At 41.2% G+C, this 25,810-nt stretch overlaps 1 protein-coding gene across 1 annotated transcript in view; it reads left to right on the top strand.

The window, feature by feature from the left end:
• Nucleotides 1–2,529: 2,529 nt before the first annotated feature.
• The window catches only part of PDE11A (phosphodiesterase 11A), a 367,374-nt gene continuing 344,093 nt past the window's right edge, over nucleotides 2,530–25,810 (top strand). The window contains exon 1 of the mRNA XM_077776263.1: nucleotides 2,530–3,438. Within this exon, the coding sequence (XP_077632389.1) occupies nucleotides 2,530–3,438 (909 nt within the window). The remainder of the gene's footprint in view (nucleotides 3,439–25,810) is intronic.

The following is a 25,810-nucleotide window of genomic DNA, read 5'->3' as shown; positions in this document are numbered from 1 at the left end:
CTCAGAAAGGTCTTTCCACTACCTCATCCCTTTATCTAATCCTTTGCCAAGTTTTGTTTTTCTTCACAGCACTGTCACCATTGTTCTCTTGTTCTGTACATTTATTTTCTTGTTTATTGGCAGTCTCCACACCATAATGTCAGCTCCACAAAGGCAGGATCTTTGTTTTGTTTACAGTTACATTTTAAATGCCAAGGCCATGTTCTTAATCATGCTGACTAAGCTGGGAAGTTTGGAATTTGTACACAAGGGCCTCTCTTCCCCCTGTGTGCTCCTCCTGGTGCTATCAGAGGAATGTTAGAGAACATTCTGCCCTAGTCCCTGCATCTCTGTTACTAGTCCAAATCCTGGCATAGACGGGACTCAGCTGACACAGGTAGAAGACAATCTAGTGATGTGGCTAAGAGTGTGCCTCCTCTGGAGCCAAACTAAATGGATTTGCATCCCAATTCTGGTACTCACTAACTGTGCACCTTGGGTTTAATACCCAATTTCTCAGTTTCTCCATCTTTAAAATGGGAGAAGAATCCCCACCTCATAAGTCTGTTGTGAGGATTAAATTAATCTTTTAATTTAATGTGATCGGGAAGCCTGGGTGGCTCAGTCAGTTAAGTGTCCGACTTCAACTCAGGTCATGATCTCACAGTTGTGAGTTTGAGCCCTACATGAGGCTCTGCACTGACACTTTGGAACCTGCTTGGGATTCTCTCTCTCCCTCCCTCTCTGCCCTCCCTCTCTTGTGCTCCCCCTCTCAAAAATAAACATTAAAAATAATAAAATAAAGTGGTCAATGAAGGGACACCTAGCTGGCTCAGTAGGTAGAGCGTGTTGATCTCAGGGTCATAAGTTCAAGCCCCATGTTGGGTGTGGAGCCTACTTAAGAAAAAAATAATAAAGTGATCAATACATAGCAAGTGCTTGATACACCTTGTCTGCTTAGCTCTGAGGACATCTTTTGGCAGTAATCTTTACTTACTGTGTAAGTCACCTGTATAAACCTGCCATGTGGAAAACTGTAAAAGTCACTTCTTAGCTCTTTATTCTATTACCGTAATCACTAGCACTCAGTAAAAGCACATATAGATTGTCCTGCTGTCACAGGGAACTGGATAGTTCCTAGCCTGCTTTTGCTTCTCACAAAAGAGGAGACCCTTGGGATCAAGAAAGTGTAATCAATCAGCCTGCTGTTTTTTCCTGGGAAATCACCTGTATTTAACCACTAGGTTTAACAAAGCCCCAAGGGAAACTTGATGTTATTCTTAGTCTAACTAGCAGAGGCAAGCTGTATCTGGAGCTTCCTTAGGCCTGTAGAAAGGAAAGCTTCCTTCCCACAGAAGAGAAATCCTTGCCCCCAAGACCTAGGCTGTTGGGAGGAAAGGAAGCATTGGTGGCTTTGCCACATTGAGTGGAGAAAGAAGGAAGAGACGGTAGGTCATTCATGACAAGAAGAGAAACCACCCAGTGTGCAGGACTGGCTTCAAAGGAAGCCCCCTGAGGCCCTGAAGCTCACCTTGCTATATGCCCCTGCTAGGCAGGGTCCCCCTAATCCAAGGAGCTGTGTTTTACACCCTTCCTGCATGTACCCTTCCCCACTTCCTCAGGTCCATGAATTTGGTTAAAGTCATAAGTTAGATGGGAAACTTCATTTGCTAATTTCGGGGAAATCCAGTTCCATTAATATTTACTGAACGCCAACAGGGATCTGGACAGTATTAATGGGCAGTCCCAGGAATCCTAGGAACCAACAATCCACAGTCGCATCCCAGAAAAATAATCCTCCCTGTTTCTGAGCATCCTCATTTCTTCGGAGTCAGCTTCTGGGTCTGATCCCTGCAAAACACCAACACTTTCCCTGTACTTGGGCTCCCAGTGGGCTCCCCTGGGGCCTCCTGGAAACGCTGGAGGATTAAGGGGTGGGGATTTGGGAGGGCTGGGGAGGTAAGGAAGGGAGAAGGGGGGAAGGAACGAGGTGCGTTTCCCCCTTTAATCGTGTTTCGATCAAGAGTCGGGCCGTGTTCCCAGGCGCCGATTCCGGCGGTCCAGAGACTTTTCCAGGAACCGCCTGGCATCCTGGGTGGTGGACTTTGGCTGGTCGGGGCGCCGGAGCCTCCCTCCTCCCCCCTCCTTCCCTCCCACCGGGCTCTGTGCCTCACTCAGGGGCGTGTCCTGCCCTACCTCCTTTTCACAGTGGTCCACTCATCCGGTTACAGCGGCAGCGGCAGCGGCAGCAGCCTGAGCACGAACAGCGATACCTCCGGGTTTCCAGACGGGAACTGTGGCCACGGCAACAGCCCAGTGGGGGCACCTGTGCGGAGCAGGAGTAGCAGGACGAGGGGGTGGGGTTCTTGCCAGCCACTCTCTGAGCCCGAAGGAAGGGGCACCTCCCAGCTGAGATTCCAGTGCTCCGCAGAATCTCTCAGCGAGCTGGCAATACTAGTGGGGATAGACATGTGCTGGACCAGCTAGAGGGCTGGGGTAGGTAAACATTAGGTCTAAGCGTAGAGTGGCAGCAAAGCTGTGCCTGGGACCATGACGGCTTCCCACCTGGACTTTGGGGAAGTGGAAACTTTTCTGGACAGACACCCAGAGTTATTTGAAGATTACTTGATGCGGAAGGGGAAGCAGGAGATGGTGGAGAAGTGGCTGCAGAGACACAGTGAGAGTAAGGGGGCTGTAGGCCAGAGGCCCGCAGTGGCCAGCACCAGCAGCTTGGCTCACAGCGGTGGCAGACGCAGCGGCAGTGTTGGTGGTGGCACTGGACCAAATAGCTCTGCCAACAGCCAGCCCCCAGGTGGTGGGGACTGTGGTGGGGTTCCCCTGAGTCCCAGCTGGGCCAGTGGCAGCGGGGGCGATGGGAGCCTGCAGCGGAGAGCTTCTCAGAAAGAGCTAAGGAAGAGTTTTGCTCGCTCCAAGGCCATCCACGTGAACAGGACCTACGATGAACAGGTGACCTCCCGGGCCCAGGAGCCCCTGAGCAGTGTGCGGCGGAGGGCGCTTCTCCGGAAGGCCAGCTCCCTGCCCCCCACCACGGCCCACATTCTCAGTGCCCTGCTGGAATCCAGGGTGAATCTGCCTCAGTACCCCCCTACAGCCATGGACTACAAGTGCCACCTCAAAAAGCATAATGAGCGTCAGTTCTTCCTGGAACTGGTCAAGGATATCTCCAATGACCTTGACCTTACCAGCCTGAGCTACAAGATCCTCATCTTTGTCTGTCTCATGGTGGACGCTGACCGCTGCTCTCTCTTCCTGGTGGAAGGGGCAGCTGCTGGCAAGAAGAGCTTGGTCTCCAAATTCTTTGACGTGCATGCAGGAACCCCACTGCTGCCCTGCAGCAGCACAGAGAACTCAAACGAGGTACAGGTCCCCTGGGGCAAAGGCATTATTGGCTATGTCGGGGAGCATGGAGAAACGGTCAACATTCCTGATGCCTACCAGGTAGGACTTTGCCTTGTCCCCCTTCCAGAGCTCCACTGGCGTGGAAGCTAAGGCTTTGTTACCCCTTGGCGTCTAGGAACACATTAATTTAGACTCTTCACAATATTAATCTTGCTACTTAAATTCCTTCTGAGTTACTACACCATCTTTGATAGAATGGTCTTTCCCTGACCTGTGGTGGCTTGTAAACAGTTCATATATCACAAGGACTACATTTTGCACTCAATAATATCACATGTTTCTCTGTTAAGATTCCTTGTCCTTAAGAATATCAGTGTATGGTTTTAGAATGCATTTGTAAGGTGCCAGGAAAAAAATGTCTACTCCAGAATAGTAGTGTTAGTCTGAAGAAAATGGCATGTTGGTGTCTCTGATGCCTTTTGAGGCTGTAATAAATTTCATTCTCTTTCAGGGTTGGACAGGGAACAAAGTACTGAACTACTTTCACATCCCTTTATCTAGCTTAAAGTTGCATGCATTTCAAGGTAGGGAGGAAGAGGAAGAGAGGAGGAAAATCAGGGGAAGAATGGGCCTCTGACTCATTTGTGGCTTTTTAATTGTTTCTGTTACTGAGTTTAGGGAGGCTGGACAAAACGGGATTATTTATCTTTGGGTATGAATATAGCATTATCTGCAGCCAGCTTTTGACACGACTGAGCAAGTAGGCTTTTAGTTTTTGAAGCAAACAAACAAATTGATAGTTTTTTTAGCAACTCCAAAGGCAATCAGCAGTGTAAACATGCTAGTATCAAGTGGAATAGGAAACCCAACATGCTATTGTCTGGCATTTCTAGCCTTTCATTTTCATAGTGACTTGAACTTGCTATTAGGTGCCAGATCTGAAAGCCAGTCAGTTCTAATTCATTCAGTATCTATTCAGTGAATGTGATAAACTGGATATACTTTCTATGCGACTTCCTCAGGGTTCGTAAGAATTGAAAGTTCTTAGCCTTGTTTTTGAAAGTCTTGTGGTCATCTGATGAACACATCTTCCAGTGTCTAATAGAGCCACCTGTTTCTCTAGAGTTTGGTTGCTGTTGATCAGAATAGCAAAAGTGGTGGGAGGGACACTGAGGGTAAAACTTTTTCTAGTTCATCTGAAAGTTAACCATTTTACATAGAAAATTTACTAGCTTGAACTAAAACCGAATTTCACATTTTTTGTGTGGTGTCTGTCACTATAACACTTTCATAGTAAGGGATGCCTGTCAAAATAACCATTTTCATTTACATTTTGTTATTGACTAGGTGCGTTATTTATTATATCCTCCTTGAAGGGATAGTCTTAGGTCAAGCAACCAATGAATGAACTTTCACAAGTGTCTATTTCTCTATAATCTTGGAAAGCCATAGGAAGAAATGAAAACATTTAACAATTTGTATGTTAAAGATTCTGTAAAAAGTTGAACAATCACAGTCTTTTTCTTTCCCATTTCTTCCACATTCTTCTTGTGAGCTTGGGCTAAAAAATATCCCTTCCTAGTTGGATGACACTTGATAGAGTTTGGAATTGCAGTCTGTTCTCTTCATTGCCTTTACTCTTCTTATTCTTCCCCAGTTGATATTTTCCCATTTCTATAGCTTTTATTTCTTACTCTCTTTCAACTCCCAGCTTGTATTTAATACTGCTCACATAACTGCCTTTTCTTCAGGAGCAGAATTCCAGCTTCCTCAGTAGTTTACTAGCCTTCATGCTGCCTAGAATTGTGGCTAGAGGTGTTGTCAGAGTTACAGAAAATCAGATTTTCAGCAGCTGATATTTCTTCTGGGCCCTACTTTTGCTCTGAAGGTGGAGTATAAAGCAAAGTTGCCTTTGATATGTGGAAGCTGACAGTGGGAAAGGAGAGTACCCAGGGTGGTAGTGATGGTTGTAGAGGACCAGGTTGTTGGGAGGACTTCAGAGGAAATGTAGGGGAGAGTGTTATATAGGCTGAGTTGGAGATCTGGGTTATGCCTGGTCTTCATTTCATCCTGGACAGAAAGTTTCTCTTTTCTATCACCATCGGCTTCTACTATATATTTCTATATTTTTAACCTGGTGTGTTTTTTTCACTTTTTATGCCACTTCAGAAAAACTACATTTTTTTCTTTATTATGATACACTACAGTCACCATTAGTGACCTTGGGAGGTTTTTTTTTTTTACTTTTTATTTATTTTGAGGGAGAGAGGGAGAAAGGGGCAGAGAGAGAGAGAGAGAGAGACAGAGACAGAGACAGAGAGTAAGGGAGGGAAAACCCTAGGCAGGCTCCACACTGTCAGCATGGAGCTGGATACCAGGCTTGATCTCACAACTGGGAGATCATCTGATCATCTGAGCCAAATTCAAAAGTTGGACCACTCAACCAACTGAACCATCCAGGTGCCCCTTTGGGAGAATCTCTTAATCTGTGAGTCTCAATTTTCTTACCTGCAAAATGGAATAATAACATGTATGTGACAAAGATAAAATAATTGTTTGGAAAATAAAATGAATATTGCATTACAGCCCCTCAAAGAGTACCTGCCACATTGCAATTTCTCAGGAAAATGTTAACAATTTATGATGATAATGATGACATGAGTCCACTAGAATTCTTTTTCTTTATCTCACTTTCAGTTGTTTTTATCTGGGACTGAGATGTGGGCTCAGCACATTTTGACCACTCTACTCTTTCCCTGAGCCCTGTTCCATTCTTAAATTAAGTATTTTAGAATCATCTTTACATTCAAGGAATGTCGAAATATCTACCCTTCTACCCTCTACTTACCATTTCTTTAAATGTGATTGATTATATGTGACTGACCCTATCCTATCCCTATCAAGGGTGGTATACTTTGTGGCTTTAAGGAACTTAGGCAATATAAGTTTTTTTATGGAATTGTATTAATGTTGTCTCCTTCCTACATTTTATCAGTTTCCCCCATCCTTTCCATTTCTGACTTATAGATTTCTATTAATGAAAACTGACAACCTTTCAAATGCATGTTCTTTTATCATGATGTTGTAATTCTGATAATATATAAACATTCTGAAGTTTCATTGTAAAAATATAACCATTCCCTCTGATATTTTATTACCTATTATGTTTTTAAGGTGTTTCTTGCTCAGATTCAACTCATGTTCTTCTTCTACTTCAGGAGGTAAACATTTTATTGTACAGTTTCAAAATTTAATCATTTGAAAATTAGACTGATTATCCTCTTGGGTTCAGAATATGGGTGAGAGAAAGGCATTAAAGATACTAATGGAATTATGATAGTATAACATTCTGGAGCCAAGAATAGACTAATGAAATACTAATGTTGAATAAAAGTTTTGACAGCAACAAAACAAAACAAAACAAAAAACCCTCCTTAGTTTATTTCATTATTTTCAATTACTTCTTCAATTAGTCCTAAAAGACAGACTTGGGACACCTGGGTGGCTCAGTTGGTTGAACATCTGACTCTGGATTTGGGCTCAGGTCACGATTTCATGGTTTGTGAGATTCAGACCTGCATTGGGTTCCATGCTGACAGTGTGGAGCCTGCTTGGGATTCTCTTTCTCCCTCTTTCTCTCTGCCCCTCTCTGCCCCGTCTCTCTCTCAAAAAATAAATAAACATTTAAAAAAACAGACTTGAAATTAGAAGAAAATTGCAAGTGGAAAAAAATTCATTTTAGGTAGCCAGTATGGATCATAGTGACTGCAATTTACTTTTTTTCCCCCCTGACAGTTATAAGTTATTAAACAGCCCACTTTAATATAGTAATGAGAAAGTTGCCCTCAAGAGGTTGAAAATAAGAGCACTCAAGTAACAGGTGTTCTTTTTGAGATTGTTCTAAGCATTCAGAATATAGCACTTTAAACATTAATAAAAAGTGTGAGATGATATTTTTGTTGGTGTTGATAATGATGATACATACAGGTGTTTGATGGGCTTTGGGTCTGAAAAGCAGCCGGGATGTTTTGTTAGGTGAACTGGGGGGAGGAAAGGGGATGACGCAGAAGGGTTACAGGTGTGCCAGGCTTTCAGAAAACCTGATCTGTTTACACAACAGATTCACTTATTAATTAGTTCCAGCAAACATGCACTGAGCGCGCATTATACCTAAAGCCTGGGTGGGGGGACTGCGAGCGTACAGAGATCAGAGAACATGTTCTTTGCCCTCCAAATGCTTATAGTTGAGGGGCATATACTATACACAAACAAATAAATACCAAGCACTATACTTAATACATGTTACAAACTAAATGACTAGTCTCAGAGGAGAATGGATTCACATTATGATTGGGCTCATAATGGAAGACTTCATGGAGGAGGTGCCATTCAAGCTGACAAAAAGGTTAGATTTCACCATTGGAGATGATTGTGGGTTTGGGGGGAGTGATCCAGGTGTAGCAAAATGGTGTCAGCAGAGACACAGTAATGAGCAAGCACAAAATGTGTACAGAGGACAGTGAGTGGTTTACTTTGGACAAAATATTGTCCATGCTGTAGAATGAATATGCAAAAGTAACATGAGGGCAAAAGAGGAAAAAACCTTGAATGCCTGACTAAAGATTTGAATTTCATTAACAGTCAGTTGGTCAGTGACTAACAGTTACAGGGAGCCCTTAAAAATATTTTAGTAGGATTAGAGTGGTGTTTTGGGTAACCTGGTGTCAGCGGCTGAATGGATTGAAGGAGGAGGCTCAAAGCTGTGGGGCGCCTGGGTGGCTCAATCCGTTAAGCATCTGACTCTTAATTTTGGCTTAGGTCTTGATCTTGCAGTTTGTGGGATTGAGCCCTGCTGCGGTATCAGCACAGAGCCTGCTTGGGATTCTTTTTCTCCCTCTCTTTTTGCCCCTCCCCTGCTTTTGCTCTCTCTAGGAAAAAAGTAATAACAATTAGGAGTCTATTATGATGGTCTCATAGAGCCATGATGAACAACTGAACTAAAGCAGGAACAGTGGGAATGGGCAGCAGGGGACGGATGGAAGATGCTCTGTAGGTGTGGATTTGGGCTAGGAGGGAGGGAGGTTAATAACAACCTGGGTTATGATATGGAGAAGCTTAATGCTGTTATCAGCAACAGATGAAGAAGCTTGCTGAGTAAAGATTCTAAGTAGAGCCAGCTACGTAATTTGTAGAGTGTGGTGCAAAGTAGTAAAGCAGGAGCCTTGTTGGAGATGGAGAAGTTAATCTTCTCTTCCCAAGGGTTTGCTGCTTTATCCCACAGCAGATATCCAACCCCCTAGTTGGATATCTCCATGCTGAGAAACCCTGTACCTGGATTGGGGGTAGGTAAGAGGTCTTCACTGAGTTGCTTGTCTACTCGGTCATAATGCTGCCAGTGCTGGGTGCAGACGACCACAGCCTTGCTCCTCCCTATGACAGCATGGGGCATGCACCAGACCTTCCCCATGCTCCCAACCAGACCCCAACCAGGCTGATGTAGGGTGTGGCAGACGTAGGATGTGGGCTCCTCACTCAACTAATGTGACCTGGTTGTAGCCGCTGGTCTCAAGGGAGGGGTGACTAGGTGGGAGGCTGGGCAAGGCCCAGGACACACAGAGCATGGATGTATGACCAAGCACCAGTTCTGGGAAGGCAACGGGAGGGAAGACTGAGTGTGAGACAAGGCTCCAAGGTCTGAGCTGTTATGCTACTGTTCCATTGGACTTCAGTTAACACAAATTCAAAGGTAAAGACTAAGAGTTTCATACAGCACAGCATTAAACCTGAAGCAGGGACCCCTATGCAACTGCCCCAGTCACATGTCCCTAAAACTGGCCCCGAGTCTGAGTCATTTTGAGTATTAGGTGGAGAAGTTGAATTTTATTTCAGCTAGTGTCTACTGCTTCCTTTCAGCTCCATCCTAATTAAATTATGTGCCATTTTCAATGCCTGGATTGTGCTTTTCTATTTCTGTGCTTTTCATCCTTTCTGCCAGGACTACTCTTTCTCCATATTTTCTCATTCAAATCTTGCTCTGCTTTCTCCTAATGTAAGAAGGGAGAGCTGATTGCTTATCCTTGAAGAGAAGAGATGGAAAACAAACAAATAAAAATTATACATAAAGTTCTATTTAAAAATGCATTCTACTATACAGGTGTATTTATTGTATATATATAAAATGATATATATAATGAATTTTTAAAATTCACTTTCATTAAATTTCATTTTAGAATAATCACTGAAATAACTACATTTAAATATGTTTGGCTTCAGAAAGGATTAATTTCATGTATCTAGAAAACTCAGTGAGGAATATGCTTTCTTCTCTGAGCCAGTGCTGACAGACATGGGTCTATGGTCCTGTGATTGAATTGCTGAGATTTGCTTTAAAGGCAGATGTTGATCCCACCCCAACACTAGTCTTAAGACACGAGTCTTAAAGGGAGTTTTATGAATTCTTATTTCAGCCGTGCACAGTGTTTTAAAAATTCCCCTAAGCCCACAAACATGTTCACTAGCCCAGAACCAGAATTGATTTTGCTCTTGAAGCAGGAAACATTTGCTTTTTCAGCCCCTCTTCCTGACAGACACATGATCATGATAAACACAGTGACAAATTACATTTGCTGCTCTGTACATGAGGATAGATTACAGAGAAGTACAGCTCCTACAGAATCATGGGGAGGTAATTTAAGGTTAACTTAATTTTTTCCCAACCCATAAGCTAAATGTTTACTAATCTGACCAATTTATTTTGGTTCCTGAGGTTTGGGTCACCTGTTTATTTACAAGCCTGGCTTAATTTGGAAGTTAGTGTTTCACATTTAATATAGTGTTGAAAAGTCATATGAGCTTTCCTCCGAAATAGCTTTGAGCTGTTTTACAGGAAAGTCAACAAGATCCTTGACGTCCACTACTTGCTACTTTAGTAACTTATTTTAAGGGTGGTGTTTTGCAGTATAACCACATTCTTTTGGAAGTGGAATTTGAATCATAAAAGAACCTCTTTAGTCAGAAGAGAGTGGATTGGGCTTCTAATATTTTAGGAGAAACTTTGGTTCCTGGACATTTATAGGCATTCAGGCTAAATTTATTCTTATTTATTTTTGGGATTAAAATAGTAAAGAAGGTTTCCTGGTACTAAAACATGTTTAGTTTCTATACTTTCAATGGTTTTTTATTAATTGGTTGGTTTCAATGACTGAACAGTATGGTTTTATACATTAATGATAAATTCTATTTCCTATCATAAAATATAGTTTTAGGCTGTTGCAAATTTTGTACAAGAAATCTTGTTATCTAAATGAAAAAATGAGGAACCTTTGATAGCTTGTTAAGGGTGTAAAATTTTTAAGAATTTAAACATAATGAGGGGTGCCTGGGTGGCTCAGTTCCTTAAGCAGCCGACTTCGGCCCAGGTCATGATCTCGCAGTTCGTGAATTCGAGACCTGCGTTGGGCTCTGTGCTGACAGCTCAGAGCCTGGAGCTTGCTTCCAATTCTGTGTCTTCTTTTCTCTCTGCACCTCCCCTGCTCACACTCTGTCTCTCCATCTCTCAAAAATAAATAAACGTTAAAACAATCTTTAAAAAAAATAAACATAATGATAGAAGGGAATGGGATGCTCCACTGTGGATTAACAGTAACTTTGTTAATGGAGCACTAATTTGAGCCAGGCGTTAGGTCATTAGCAAGCATTGTCTGCTATTACTAACACCATTTTACAGGAAGAGCAACTGAGGCTTGAGAGAGTTGAGTAATTTGCTCAAAGTCAATCAGCCAGCAAATGAGAGAGCTGGGGTCCAAACGGAGATCTTTGGAGAGCCTTATGCTCACCACCCCTCCGTGTGACCTCTATAGAGGTCTGTTTATTGTATGCACATTCATATCTGTCCCTTTGCCTTCTCCTTTTCTCTTACAGTTTAAGTCCTTTCGGCCCTCAAAGCTCCTCTTCATGAAGCTCTTGCTAATCCCTGCCCCATCCCAGCCAAACTGACATGATTTCTCCCTCCTTTCATCTTCTGTAATGCTTTAATGTACTTCTTTCTCTTTTCATATACCAGAACTATTTGGATACTATGTAACCTCTTGACTGTGAACTCCTCAAGATCAAGATCATAATTTCATTTAACATTTGCTGCAGGAGATCACATAGGGATTAATGCAGATCTGCTCAACTGAGTAATTATACCCTTCATGTGGTCAGTTCAACCACATCTAAGCACAAAGTTCAGCCTGTGCAGGCCATATATATAGCTAAACCAGGAAATTTATCCCCTGAGCACATCTTTTACTCTTTAGACCTTATTTTGTAGATTTTTTTGTAAAAAAAAAATAGGGCTTGCAAAGCCCAGATAACTGGTTAATTATTTGAATTGCTTGTCTGCATTAATCAAATCTTCATATTAATTGCTGGACCTCTGTCTCCCCACACTCTACCTATACCCAATATAGGTAATGATTAATTTAAAATGTAAAGTAATCAAATGCTTTACATTAATTTTAGACTGTCAGGATTTACTAGCCATAATACATATTCTTCATTCAATGAGCATAATTATGTTAATTTTTTTTACAGCTGATGAATATGCCTATTTTTCTAGTATAATATGTAATCTAGTATAATATGCATTGGGTTTCTGTGCTGTGAATTGCCCCATAAAGTCTCCAGATTGATCATTCGTGCTTTTATTCTTGAAACCCTAAAGATTTTTTAAAATGACAGTATTTGGATCTAATACTTGTAAACTGAAAAAATTGTCACAGCTGCCATTACAGGGTAAATGAACACTAAATCATGGTGCTTGTAATCAGGCTCTAATAATTTATTAGGCTAGGAGGAATTTATGACACAGTTTTGTTTTAAATATGTTGACTATTTGCCAAATAAAAGATAAGCTTTCTTTATTTTATGTTTTTCTGTTGGGATGTGTTGTTAATTTTATACTATGCATTGTCCTTGCGCTCATGCCCCCTGTATTTATCAGATTGTCGGAATGTCTTAACCTTTACTTTTTCCAATTTAAAGAAATTAGATGTTACTCCTTTTTCATTTAAATAGCCGTATACAGTTTAGTGAGCTAATGGTTTTTATGGGTATTTGGCAGCTTAATGTGCATGATTACATATTTAAAGTTTTAATAACAGCTGTAATGGAATTAAGAACTGTAGGCTTGGGACATTGTGGAAAGATTATCCCAGGGTTGCTAAGGAAACCAGTCTAAGTTTTTCTGCATAAATTTCTCTGGAAAGGTGAAGCTATAATCCCATCTCTAATGGCCACTTTTATGGAGAATTCACATTTCCCCCTTAGCTGCTGCTGCTTTTGCTTTTGGAGAACCGCTTAGTGACAGGGTATATGCTTTATGCAACTGTTAAGGCTTGTTCCTTTTCCTGTCTTCAGGTACGTGAGACTCGGGTCAGATTCATCCCTTATTTCCTCTCTTTGAGCACTGAGTCTGAAAGCTCAGGACAGTGTTAGCATCCCCTTTTGATCCTAGCCCAGAAATTATCGCTCAGAGAAGTTAGGGAGAGGAGTCAGGGGCAGTGAATATGTCCAGCATTGACCAAGCAGGCCAAGGAACACAGAATCTCTGGCCAGGAGGCTGATGGCACAGCTGGGATCCAAGGCATCTTTCTCCTCTCTCTCTGCCATCTCTTAAATGAGGAAACAGAGCAGCAGCTTCTGGTCTGGTCCCTTTATTTTTTCCATGCCTGCTCTGACTCCCATTGAATAGCCAGAAAGGAACTGGTGCTCAGGGAGTGCCTACTAATTTAAAATAGAAAGGGCAGGACAACATTTCTCCACCTCTGAATTAACCAAATTGAGATGATCTGCTATGTTAAATTAAAGAACAAAAAAGGTCAGCTGGGAAAAGAGGAGCCACTGTCATCGTAAGGATGTTTTATACTTAAGACCTTGGGTTTTCTGTTGAAGAAACAACCAATTTTATTTTATTTTATTTTTAACATTTATTGCTTATTCTTCTTTTTTTTTTTTTACAAATAGTTTANCATCTGTGGATGGACACTTAGGCTCTTTCCATGTTTTAGCTAACAACCAATTTTATTCTTAGAGATAACCTTGAAGGATCAAGCATTTATGTATGTAGCACTATAACAATATTATTATTGCTACTATGTAGCAATATAACATTTCTTGTAGCAGCTTTGTGACACAGTATAATTTAATGCAAAATTATATGGAAATCATTTGATGAGAATGATATGGAAAGATATGAAGGTATAAAATGAAATAGATGTGCTTTCTCTCCAGCAAGTGAAGCTACAGTTTACTTCCAAACCACCTCCTCCCTTTACTCTTGACTGTTGCTCTGACCCTCCTCCTTGAATGCTAACTTAGCACCTACTACAGTATCTGGCATATTCACCAACTAGGTCCTTGGTGAATCATATTTAAATGAATGGAAGAGCCCTTACAGTAGCCTTTATTTCATCTCAAGAGTGACATACCCTAATGAGACCATTATGTAGCTTGAGTGTTTCAACATTGGCACTATTGACATTTTGAACGTTTTGGTATCCCTGGCCTCTACACACCAGATGCTTGCTTGGGTGTGACAATTAACAATGTCTCTAGATAGAACCAAATGTCTCCTGGGGACAAAATCCTCCTCTCCTCTTTTGGAAATCACTGATGTAAGACAGTTTGCAATAAACATGTACTGCCTTAAAAATAGTCATAACTTCTGGGTGGCTCACTTAAGCATCTGACTCTTGATTTTGGCTCAGGTCATGATCTCATGGTTTGTGAATTTGAACCCTGCACTGGGCTCTGCGCTGACAGCACAGAGGCTGCTAGGGATTCTCTCTCTCTCCCCCTCCCTCCCCCAAATAAACATTAAAAAATAGTCATAACCTCAGATTTAGTAATTCCAGATCATTGTAAGGAAATTTTTATGGGTATGTGCAAAGATTTGTGTATATGAATACTCATGGTAGTGTATAATAGTGTAAGATTATCAACCCAAGCATCCAACTAAATGTTTGGATAAATAGATTATGTATATCATAAAATGGAATATTTTATTAGAGGAAGTTGCCCACAAAATATTAAATAGACAAAGCATATTTATAAAACAACAGCATCCCAGTTTTCTTAACAATAAGAACAAAAGCACAACAGAGGGGGTTGAATTCAGAATCAGACAGACTGAATGTGATTCCCAGTCCCAACCCCTTGAGAGTTGTCATATTTTACTTCTGCAATTGTTAGTTTCTGCAGTCCTACAATGGGGATAATGATACCTATCTTAAAAGGTTATTGTCAGGATTAAGTGATGTTATATATGCAAAGTGCTTAACATGCTGTTTGTTACATTGTGAGGACTCAGTAAAAAGTCCTTGGCATAACGCATGGGGAAAGGCTGGAAGATGATTTCTCAGCACATTAATAGAGGTGGGCTTGTTTTTTTCGTCTCTTTTGTGTTGTCTTTTATGTATTTTTTCAAAAATTTCCACACATGTATTTATGAATAGAGTAACTGTAGTTGCTTTAATGGATATGCCTCACAAGCTCAGTGGAAACACAACAGTAGCTTATTTCTCACTTTTGGGAAGCTCAGCCCAGCTCTTGCTGACTACTGGGTAGCTGTCCTCCAAGATGGTAGCCTTGCCTGCCTGGGCCTCCACACCTGCAGCACAGGGCTTCAACGTGTGGTTGGCAGATGAGGGGAGAGAGAAATGGACAGGTGACGTGGGAGGATTTGTGGGTCAAGTCTGGAAGTGGCACACATTATTTCCTGCTCCGATTTTGTTGTCTTTCTAGACTCTAGAACTCAGGTTTGTGACCATACCTACCTGCAGGGAGGCAAATATTACTCAGCCCCCGTCCCCCACACTCCCGCTCCTGAGTGGATCCCAGCCCAAGAGCCATCCGGTCATGCCATGTGGCTTGAAGTGTAGGAGCCATCCTCTCCCACAGGTCCTCCTGGTGTTCGCTGGCTGGGGCTCATGTGCATGAGCATTTCCCACAACAAGACTTGAGAGGAAATATCAGCTGGGCTTTGGAAAAGGGACCTGGAAAGCAACGGGAGAGGATTCTTGCTGTTTTAGTTTCCATTGTTGAGAATGGAGTGGAGAATAGGACTCTGTAGACAGGAAATTTGCTGAGGAGATTGTTGCCTCTAATCTTTTTTTTTTTTTAATGATTTATTTATTTCTGACACAGAGAGAGAGACAGCTTGAGCAGGGGAGGGTCAGAGAGAGAGGGAGACACAGAATCCGAAACAGGCTCCAGGCTCTGAGCTAGGTGTCAGCACAGAGCCCGATGCGGGGCTCGAACCCACGAACCGTGACACCATGACCCGAGCCGAAGTCGGATCCCTAACCTACTGAGCCACCCAGGCGCCCCTGTTGCCTCTAATCTTAAAGGTCTGAGGGTTACAAGGGATGGGGCTAGATCTGGCTGTATAATTTGTGCGGCCCAGTGAGAAATCAAAATGGGGTTCTTGACAGAGGTCAGGGAAGTCATCCCTCCAGGCCAGCCACCCCCACCCACAATGAATGGGCAACCCCAGAGGACTGCAACCTCTGTGCCAGCACAGACATCAGACCTGGGTGGCGTGTGGGGTGGGGGTGAGAGGCCAGCACAGAGCTGCTGACTGAACGTGTTATGGTACTGTCAGCCTGCAACGAACACAGCCAGAGCCTTGCTCGACCCCGAGACACAGCGGGCTCCTGTTTCTCCTCATCCCCATGCCCACGCCTCACTGGGAATGGAGGGCAACAGCAGAACGTGGGTACCCTCCCATCCTACCCCCCGTCAACCTGACGCTGTTAGAACCCTGCGTGGAAAGAGGTAGAGGTCATGGGGCCAGGCCCAGGGCAGGGAGCTGGAGTCTGAGAACTTATCAGGAAGCTGGACTGTATGAGCCCCTGGCGCATACTCCATCGGACTTCATGTACAGAACACAAATTCAACTTCAACCTCAAGTGTGTGTGGAGCAGGCCCTTCTTAGCGTGAGGCTCAGTGTAGCTGTCCTGGATGCATACCCAGAAAGCCATTCCAGGGTAATGCCTATCCTATGGTTTTATGTGTAAGAACAATGAGGATTGCAAACACTCCACAGAAGTTTATTGTTTTTCTACCTACCTTCATAACACTTTACCCATATGACTCTTGCTGTTTATTCCACTTTTTGGTAATTTTAATTTTGGCTCACCTGTCTTTCTCTCCATTAAGCTGTGAACTCTTTAAGGCCAGATGCTATGACTTTATAGGACTCCCTGTGCGTGGCACAGTGCCTAGCATGCAGTAGTTAGGTACTCCATACATGCTTGTTACGTGAATAAGTGCGGAAAAGGATGGTAATCGAGAATTCAGTCACTAGGGCAAGTTACCTAGGTACTAGTACTAGGTGATAAGGTTATATTAAGACCAGGGGTTTGGCCAATAATGCTGAGCTAGGCCAATTATAAGCCAAGGGTCCTTTCATTTTTTCCTACATAGAGATGGGTTGGGTTCCCAGGCCAAGCAGTCAGGTACTAGGCTATTGTGGTCCAGGCTGTGAATGTTAGAGAAGTGTAGGCACAGGGAACCAAGCAATTTGTCTATTGCCAGTAGAGAAGAGGAATTAGCAAAGCTGGGAGGATGAAAGCAAGAGAAAAAAAAAAGGATCAACTCTGACTAGCATAATAGGCCTGGGGCTTTGGGAAGATAGTGATGAGCAAAGGAAATGTATTCTTCTCTTCATATGGTTATATAAATGGCAATAATGATGTCTGTTAGGCAAGGTAGTGTGGTTCACTAGGGAGAGTGTAAAAGGTCACACTGGAAGCTCTCCGATTTAGGGGTGGTCATTTAAACCAAATTAATATTTAGGGAGAGCCCAGCACCAAGCCTTTGATGAAAGCATATGACCACCACCACTACCATTTCTATCTTCCCCCAAAGAACCACAAATATTCGTGTTTCTCTAGTCTGGACTCGTTTCCAGGGAGCATCCTCTGAGACTGTCAGATTCTTTTTTAAACTCTAGATATTTTTATTTGGATTACCTATCATTTCCCTAGCAAAGAGTCCTTTGAGAAGTAGGCAATACTTGTAAAGTCATCTGTGACCAGTTGTGCTAAATAGTTAAATGACATTTCTAAAGACAGCGATCACAATCACAATCGCTAATGCTCTGAAGCTCATTGGAACAGTAGTATCAACAAACAAGTTTATCTAAAATATTTCAGAGTCCTCTTAACTGTTGGCTTTCCATTTTCCGTTCCTCTCTCCATTTCTTTGTTTTATGCTTTCCATTTCCTCTTTGCTGGCATTCCACTCCTGTCTTCCTTTTGAATAAATTGCTTCCCCTTGTTCCTCCCAACTTCCCTCTCTTTCCTGCCTGTCCCCCTTTTCCTTATTCCTCTTCTCTTTTCCTGTTTTCTTCTGGCCCTCCATGATAATACTGACCTTAACATAAAAGGGATAGAACATGAAAATAAGTACAGTGAAACCTTGGATTGAGAGTAACTTGTTCTGTGTTCTGCAAGACAAGAAAACATTTCTAATAAATTTTAACTTGATAAATGAGTGATGCCTTGCAATACAAGTAATACGTGATGCTGAATGTCACATGATCACAACTGAGCCAATCCTTCTTCTCTCTCTCTCTCTTCTGCTTGGCATTGTGGGTGATCCTTTTCCATGCTCAGATATTTGGTCTCAGGCTGCAGTGTTTGACAGATTTCAGTGATTTCTCAGAACGTTGGAAGGTGCCCACAACTGGCACTAGCTTATTTTTGTCACTCCAAAGTACCTATGGACAGTCCTTTGCTTTTCCATACAAAAGTAAGCTTAGGAATGCTTTGCTTCATTCTAGGTCAGGCTGCCTGCAGATATAGACCCTTTCCTCTGCTCCCTTATTGCCAATTACATTAAATATAGCATATGATAAGAGTTTATTAATACTGTACTGTAGTCAACATCGGTGCGAGCATATACAATGGCCCCACGAAGAAAAAGATTCACTTGAGTCAAGGGATAGCGGTATTCCATCACTGATAGTGAAAGTCATCCTACACAATAACCCTCCTTTTTCTTATCTCCCTCACACCATCCATGACAGTTTTCAAAGGAAAATGCAAGTTAATTTGTTTATTTTTCTTAATATTTTGTATTTTCTTTGTTATTTTGTATTATATTACAGCAGTCATTTTTATATGAATATTTTTGGCTTGTAGAACAAATCATCTGAGCTTCCATTATTTCTTATGGGGAAATCTGCTTTGATACACAAGTGCTTTGTATTAAAGCATGTTTTCAGAATGAATTATGCTCGCAAACCAAGGTTTTACTGTATTTGTTCCCAGTTTTTTTTAAAATTTCTTTTAATGTTTTATTTATTTCTAGGAGAGAGAGAGACAGTGTGAGCAGGGGAGGGTCAGAGAGAGAGGATGTCACAGACTCTGAAACAGGCTCCAGGCTCTGAGCTGGTAGTCAGCACAGAGTCCGACGCAGGGCTAGAGCCCGACGCGGGGCTAGAACCCACGAACCGCGAAATCATGACCTAAGCGAAAGTCGGACGCTTAACCGACTAAGCCACCCAGGCGTCCCTATTTGTTCCCAGTGTTTAATTTACAAATCAAGTTTAATAATTTTTCTAAATGTTTATTTATTTTTGAGAGAGAGAGACAGACAGAGAGACAGAGCATGAGTAGGGGAGGGGCAGAGAGAGAGGGAGACACAGAAACCAAAGCAGGCTCCAGGCTCTGAGCTGTCAGCACAGAGCCTGACATGGGGCTCAAACCCATAAACTTTAAGATCATGACCTGAGCCAAACCCAGATGCTTGACTGACTGAGCCATACAGGCACCCCATCAAATCAAAGTTTTAAATCTCATAGGACTCCCTTAGTAAACAGTCAGGTTTCCTATTTTACTTCCATGTGGCCTGTGACTGTATCTTCCTTTTTAATTTCAAAGTCACATGAAATATTTGCTTTTCTTTTAAAACACACAATTTTAATTACATTTCAAACTGCTACCCCATGTGGCCCTTGGTTGTGATTTATTTCATGAGGGTCAATGCCTTACAATATGAAAAAGACCTTGCTCCTTGAGTGCATTCTAAGTAGAACAAGTGACAGGGAAATTAGTATTTAAACACTTGGTATATAGCTTCCAGGCTTTTATTAAAATGAGAACAATGATAAATATAATTTCTTTGGTGTATCTCTTAGTTTAGTATCCACCAGGATTTTTTTGCAATGGCAACACAGAAGTTCCCACTTCTCAGGCTGATTCTTTGTTTGCGGTCCTGTCTCCATTAACCCAAAGTTCCTGATGGTGAAAGTCTCCTGCAGGGTTCTTTCTTCCCTTTTGTACACAGGAAAGAAATATTTTCCATCCTTCCGAATCCACCAGGAAGCATGTGGGATTTAATCATCTCTGTTATTATATTGCTTCTCCCCCAATGTATCAAAGCTCTGAAACTTGCTTAGTCACTTGTAAAATTCAGCCACAGGACTTGCTGCTGCCCTTCCGTGACAAGCCATTAAAGGGAGAATTAACCAAACTTTATAAGCTGTGTGGCCCTGTTTCCTAGAGCCCAGGTTTTCTCATGACTGAAAACCGCATCGAAACTTAACATCTGCATCTTCCTTCATTATTTTTAGCAGAATGTAATGCCTGGCTTGTGTGCAGAAATGTATTTCTTTTTAATCACTCCAGCTTTATAAAAGTTATTTTTTCCCTTCCATTTATTATGAATGCATTTCTAATTCTCAAATTCTCTGTAAATGTACAAAGTTAGAGAATAGGTCAGTTTTTTAACATTTGAAATAAGAAAATGTGAAAAAAATGGTTATTAGACTACTTTTTTTTCTCTTTCGTTTCTTGCTTGCTGTCACTTTGATAAACCACCATTTGCTGAAGGAGGTATGTGTTGCAAAATATCTGCAATAATTATTATTACAATAGAAATATTAGTTTGTCTGTTATTTTTGTTTTCTCTGCAGAAATTCCATCTTTAAGTTCCTTGGTGCATTTGGAACTAAAATTAATGTTTCCTATATTTAAATATTAATTTGAACCTGGCACTTTTACAGAATTATCTCATGAATTATGTCATTAGCCCTCTTTTTGTAGATTAAGAAGCAAGCCCTGAGGCCTTCTCCTGAGTCACAGGTCCATAAGTGTCAGAGTCAGGACGATTCTGTTCCTTTATCACTGTTTCTCCCACTCTTGAGATCTGTTAAGACCCCTTAAATAACATCTCTCTTTCCTGCCCTGTGCTAGCTGAGATGAGAGATACAACAAAAGAAGAAGCGGGACATCAAAATATCACATTTCTAACTTGTTGAGCAGATACTGGGGTATGGGCTCATGTTTGTAGGCTTATAATACCTCCAGAATTAAATAGAACTAGTCTCCCAGATGCAGACAATGCTAGATGCCCACCATCGTCTCCACATAAGGGCCTCTCCTTTTGAAACTTAGAGTATTGAGGAACAGAGCAAAGGAATGCTTTCTGTGGGCAGCCTAACTCCAGAAGATTAAGGGGAGCAAGAGGCTGGGCTATGCATACCGAATTAGTCTCTCTACCATTCGAATCAGGTAACTTACCCTGTCTCTATTGGGAAGAGCAAGGGGTGGGTTCAAAGGCTGGAATGTTAAGGGAAATCTATCCTTCTGGAATTAAGAGAAGGGGAAGAGTTGTTCCATCTCTCACATGGGCCATGCCACCTCTCAAATAGATTATTTTATCCGAAACATTGAGAGAACTTTTTTACTGCCTCATCCCGCAACACTCTCCTTCCCCTATCTCATCTTCCTTAGCCTCAGTTACCCATGCCAGAAGTCTAGGCATCCTTTTTGATTCCTACCTTTTCTTCACCCACCCTATTAAATCCATCAAAAAGTTCTTTAGATTTACTGTGTAAAAGCCATCTCAAGTCTTTCCACTTTTTTCCACCTTACTGCCACAGCACCAGTCCAAGTCACCATTATATTTCACCTAGATTATTGAATCTGTCTTCTAATGTATCTAATTCTGCTCTTAATCATTTCCCACATAGAATGCTTATGAGGCAACAAGGAGTTCATCCTGGATAGCAGTAGATAGGAGGATGGGGCAAGATAGGAAGATGGGGCCACTTTGAAGACAATGGACCATGGAAGGCCTGTGAGCAGGAGAGGAACACAGATCTGGTTTGCTCTGCACTCATCACCCATGAGAATTTGGGCTGATAACCTGTTCTCTGTGGAGCTTGAATCTTCATATGTAACATGAGAGGGCTAAGAAAATGTTTTCTAAGATTTTCAGTTCTAAAATTTCATGTTAATTATGGAAAGGAAGAAGAAAAACCTTACAGAATACTTCTTCCCAAGAGTTGTAAAATTAGTATCTTGTTAGCAAGGTATGCTTAGTTGTTGAATGAGCCTCATGTCCAAGTCACTCAACTATTACCAGTGGCTGCTCCAGAATGTTATAGGGAGTGGCTCAAGGGTGCCATCTGGCTGGAGGTGTAGACTAGGGGACTTGTAATAGACCTGTATTTGAGTAGCAACATGTTGTCCTTATTTACCTTTGGGAACACTGGGGATAAGCCATTCCTTGGTATAGCCACTGGGTGATATCTTTAAGAAAGAAATGATTTAGATTCAGGTTTGCTTTTGGTCTTCCCATCAACTGCAGTAGAGGATATAGCCAACGATTAGGTCTTAGGATCTGAACCTCTTTGTCTCCAAGTCAAAAAGAAAGTTTTTGGTATAATTATTCCAATCTAAGAATACAAATGAGTCCACATGAGCAAGAGAGGCCTTAGACATAGGAATAACAGACAAAAAGATATCAGGCAATGTTCTCTGCCCCACACTAACAACTTTACAACCTATAATTCTACTATTGTAGCTTAGTTTCCCTCAATTTTTCTGACTTTCCCAACTTTAAGAATCTCCAAATATCTGTAAAAGCCCATCAGTGAACAAGTTAATTCATTAACACTAGCAGAAATAAACTACCACGTGGTAAGAGCAATAATGGGACCAGGAAAGGTTCATGGATTGAGAAGAGTAAAGAAAAGTTACAAGGGAACCAAAGATGAAATGACTAGCTCAGCTTTGCCAAAGGCAAACCGTATTTAAGTCATGTCTGCCTGACTTTGATGGGTTAGATAGCCTCTGACTTAGCTATGATTTTATCATTTTGAAGTTTTGATCTGAATTCGTAAATTATACAAACAAAAAAAACCTTAGTAGAAAGGAAGCATTGATGATAATATTACAGAGGTCAACTACTTTCTCAACATATTTCTATAAATTAATTAGCCAACAACTACAGGATTTGTCGATATTGTAAGGTTTATAATAAAATCTTCCAAAAATGCATCTTCAAGTGAACTAAATTCAACATTATAATGGCCAAGAAAAGACTTCTGCCAGTAAAATTTCATCCTTGCATTTTATGTCTTACAGTATCAGTGGCTCCTATAATTTGTTTTTTGATTAATATATAGACCAAGAACTTATATCAACAAGACTAACCAAACCAAAGAAAGATTAACAGCAATAGGTAACACTTATTGAGTATATGTACTAGGCACTGTGGTAAAATGTAGTTATCTTATTTAACCCTCACAGAGTTCTATGAGATAGATAATATTACTTTCCACATTTTACATATGAAGAGACTGGACTTTGAAAGAGTTAGTAACTTGTCCAAATTTGCACAGTTAGTAAGTGACAGAGCCAGGATGCAAATCCATGTTGTCTGACTTTGTCTAGACTCTATACTTTTACTATTATGGAAGATATTGGGATTATACTCATGTTCTGATCACATATTCAAGGTTGTACCAGTCCTGTCTGTGAAAGAAGACAGCTCCTTGACAGAATAGGAAATTCAAGAATGTGTTATAATGCCTTCCAGAAGTTGTGTTAGCAATTCACACCCTCTGACATCAGATGATATCGATTATTTACATGTAGTGATCCCAGCAATTGCATCATGTTCAGAGAGTTTGGGACAAGATGCCTCAGGAAACTTCACTGCATGCAATATAGGCCCTTAATACCAGTGCAGGAAAAATAATAATAGGAGTAATAGCTAACATTTAAAAGGACCTTAGTGTTTTCCAGGCATTGTCTTAAGCACTTTACATATATTAACTCATTGATTACACACAACAATTTATATGGTAGGTCAATTATCAATCCATTGTATAATTGAAAGAACTGAGATACAGAAAGGTTAAGTAACTTCCTAAGATCACACAGCTAATAAGCTGGTGTAACTCAGGTTGTTTGGAGCCACAATTTGGTTTTTTGTTTGTCTGTTTTGTTTTGTTTTGTTCTGAAAGAGAGAGAGAGAGAGAGAGAGAGACCGTGTGTGTGTGTGTGTCTGTGTCTGTGTAGGGACCTTGATCTCATGACTGTGAGATCATGACCTGAGCCAAAACCAAGAGTCAGACACTCAACCTACTGAGCCACTCAGGTGCCCCCACAGTTTGTACTCTTATGCACAATGACCCGCTGCCTCTGTTGTGCTGTATAAACAATGAGTAATGAACTATTTAACAGCATCTTTTCACAATGCCCTTTAGTGAAGCTGTGAGACAACTTTGACATGGACTACACAGTTGATATTTCTGGAAGCTGAGTTGTGAGCATGCAACACTGATAGTTCCTTTAAAAATGAAAACCTTTCACTTTTCATCACAACTGGTCAGTATCAAAGCCTGTTAAGAAAATCTGTTTGCATCATTAGGAATTAACAAGAGGAAATTGTCAACCAATTTCCCACACTATTTTAGACATATTGATAATCTGCAAGGAAGAGATAGAGTTGTTCTTTGTAGATAAAGTTGTTCTTTATAATTGCATATGTCATTTTAAAATAGGAGATGTACACATCTCTGAGAAAAGACCCAGAGCTCCAGAGTATATGAGCAAACAAATTATCCTAGAATAAATTATACATTTCTCTTTACTGTGAAACTTTTTGGAAGCTGTAGGTGAACTGTAAATAAGGCACTGAAGTTACAGCCATGACAGTGATTTATTGGTCCAACAGCTCTTTGCTGTTGGGCTAGAGGGGAAGTTCTTTGGGGGAATTTGTTGCATTAGTCATGGATTGGTTTGACTGCTGGGGACCGACACCCACTGAAGCAATCAAATATAATAAGTGGGATGAGGGATAACATACTGGAAATAACATCTAGGGAAATCTCACGGAACTTGAGACAGGAAGTTAAGCAAGCCATGTGGGGACAGGATTTGGCAAATGGAGAGTTCCTGATGCTTCTAGTCTGAGTCCTGCTCTGTATTCTGAATGTGGTGGCATATTTGTGCAGCATTCGAGATTTATACAATGCTTTTCACTTTTGTGAAAGGCAGGATTCATTATCCCCATTTAGAAGATGAAGAAATTGAGGCTCAGAGAAGTTAAATGGCCCAGAATTTTGGAGCTAAATAGTAACAGAACTGGGACAGGGGATTCAGGACTTTTGTTATCATATCCAGCATTTTTTGTACTTCCCACAAGCTTCCTTTATGATCATGATCATGACAGGCTTAACGCAAGGGAATGTATCAGGAAATCATACGTTGTACTTATATGTCAACTTTCAGTTTTTGGAAAATCAGGATTCTAGCTTCACTTTCTTGGGTCATTTCATCATTTCTATGAAATAGGCTGCACCTGGGAAAAGATATTTACAATTCATGATGTGCCTGCTCTTCACGAAGTATGAGCTTTAAGCTTTTGGGAAGCATACTTGATTTATTTTGTGCTTTCCTTCTGCAGAAGTCAACCTTTGCTAATATATTTAATCATAGGCTGGGAAAAAAGTGACCACCCTGTTGAATTTGTGAAAAAGAAGAATGGCAGTTTTAACTTCTGACTCTGTTCCAGTATATTAAGTTGAATATAAACTACTGTTTATTACCACTGACAGATCTCTTTATGGTTGTGGAGTTGCATTGAACAACAACATGGGCAGTGGCCCTGAGCACTAATAGCTAACTCTTCAAAGTAGCATAGTATGATGAAAAGAGCCCATACTTTAGACCCAGGCATCTCTGAGTCAGCACTCTAGCTCAGTTATTGGTAAATAACTTATATCCTGTAAGTTACTTACCTTATTTTGTTTGTTTGTTTGTTTGTTTATTTAGAGAATGAGAATCCCAAGCAGGCTCCATGCTGTCAGTACAGAGCCCAGTATGGGGCTTGATCCCATGAACTGTGAGATCATGATCTGAGCTGAAATCAAGAGTAAGATGCTTAACTGACTGAGCCACCCAATTGCCCCAGTTACTTACCTTCTTTTAGCCTCAGGTTCCTCATGTGCATAATGGGGCCAATAATACTCACAATACTCACTTTGCCTGGCTGTTGTGAATATTATATATATGTAAAACATCTGGCACAGATACTAGGTCCATGGTAAGCTCTTCGTACATGATCATCATCATTTTTACTATCTGAAGAATCAGTTTCATAATTAGCTCAATTCCTTTATAAT

This window comes from Crocuta crocuta, unplaced genomic scaffold, assembly GCF_008692635.1.
Source record: "Crocuta crocuta isolate KB4526 unplaced genomic scaffold, BGI_CrCroc_1.0 scaffold17, whole genome shotgun sequence".
Taxonomy (NCBI): Eukaryota; Metazoa; Chordata; class Mammalia; order Carnivora; family Hyaenidae; genus Crocuta; species Crocuta crocuta.
Note: the sequence above shows the minus strand (reverse complement) of the source record. Positions and strands in the feature narration are given on the sequence as shown.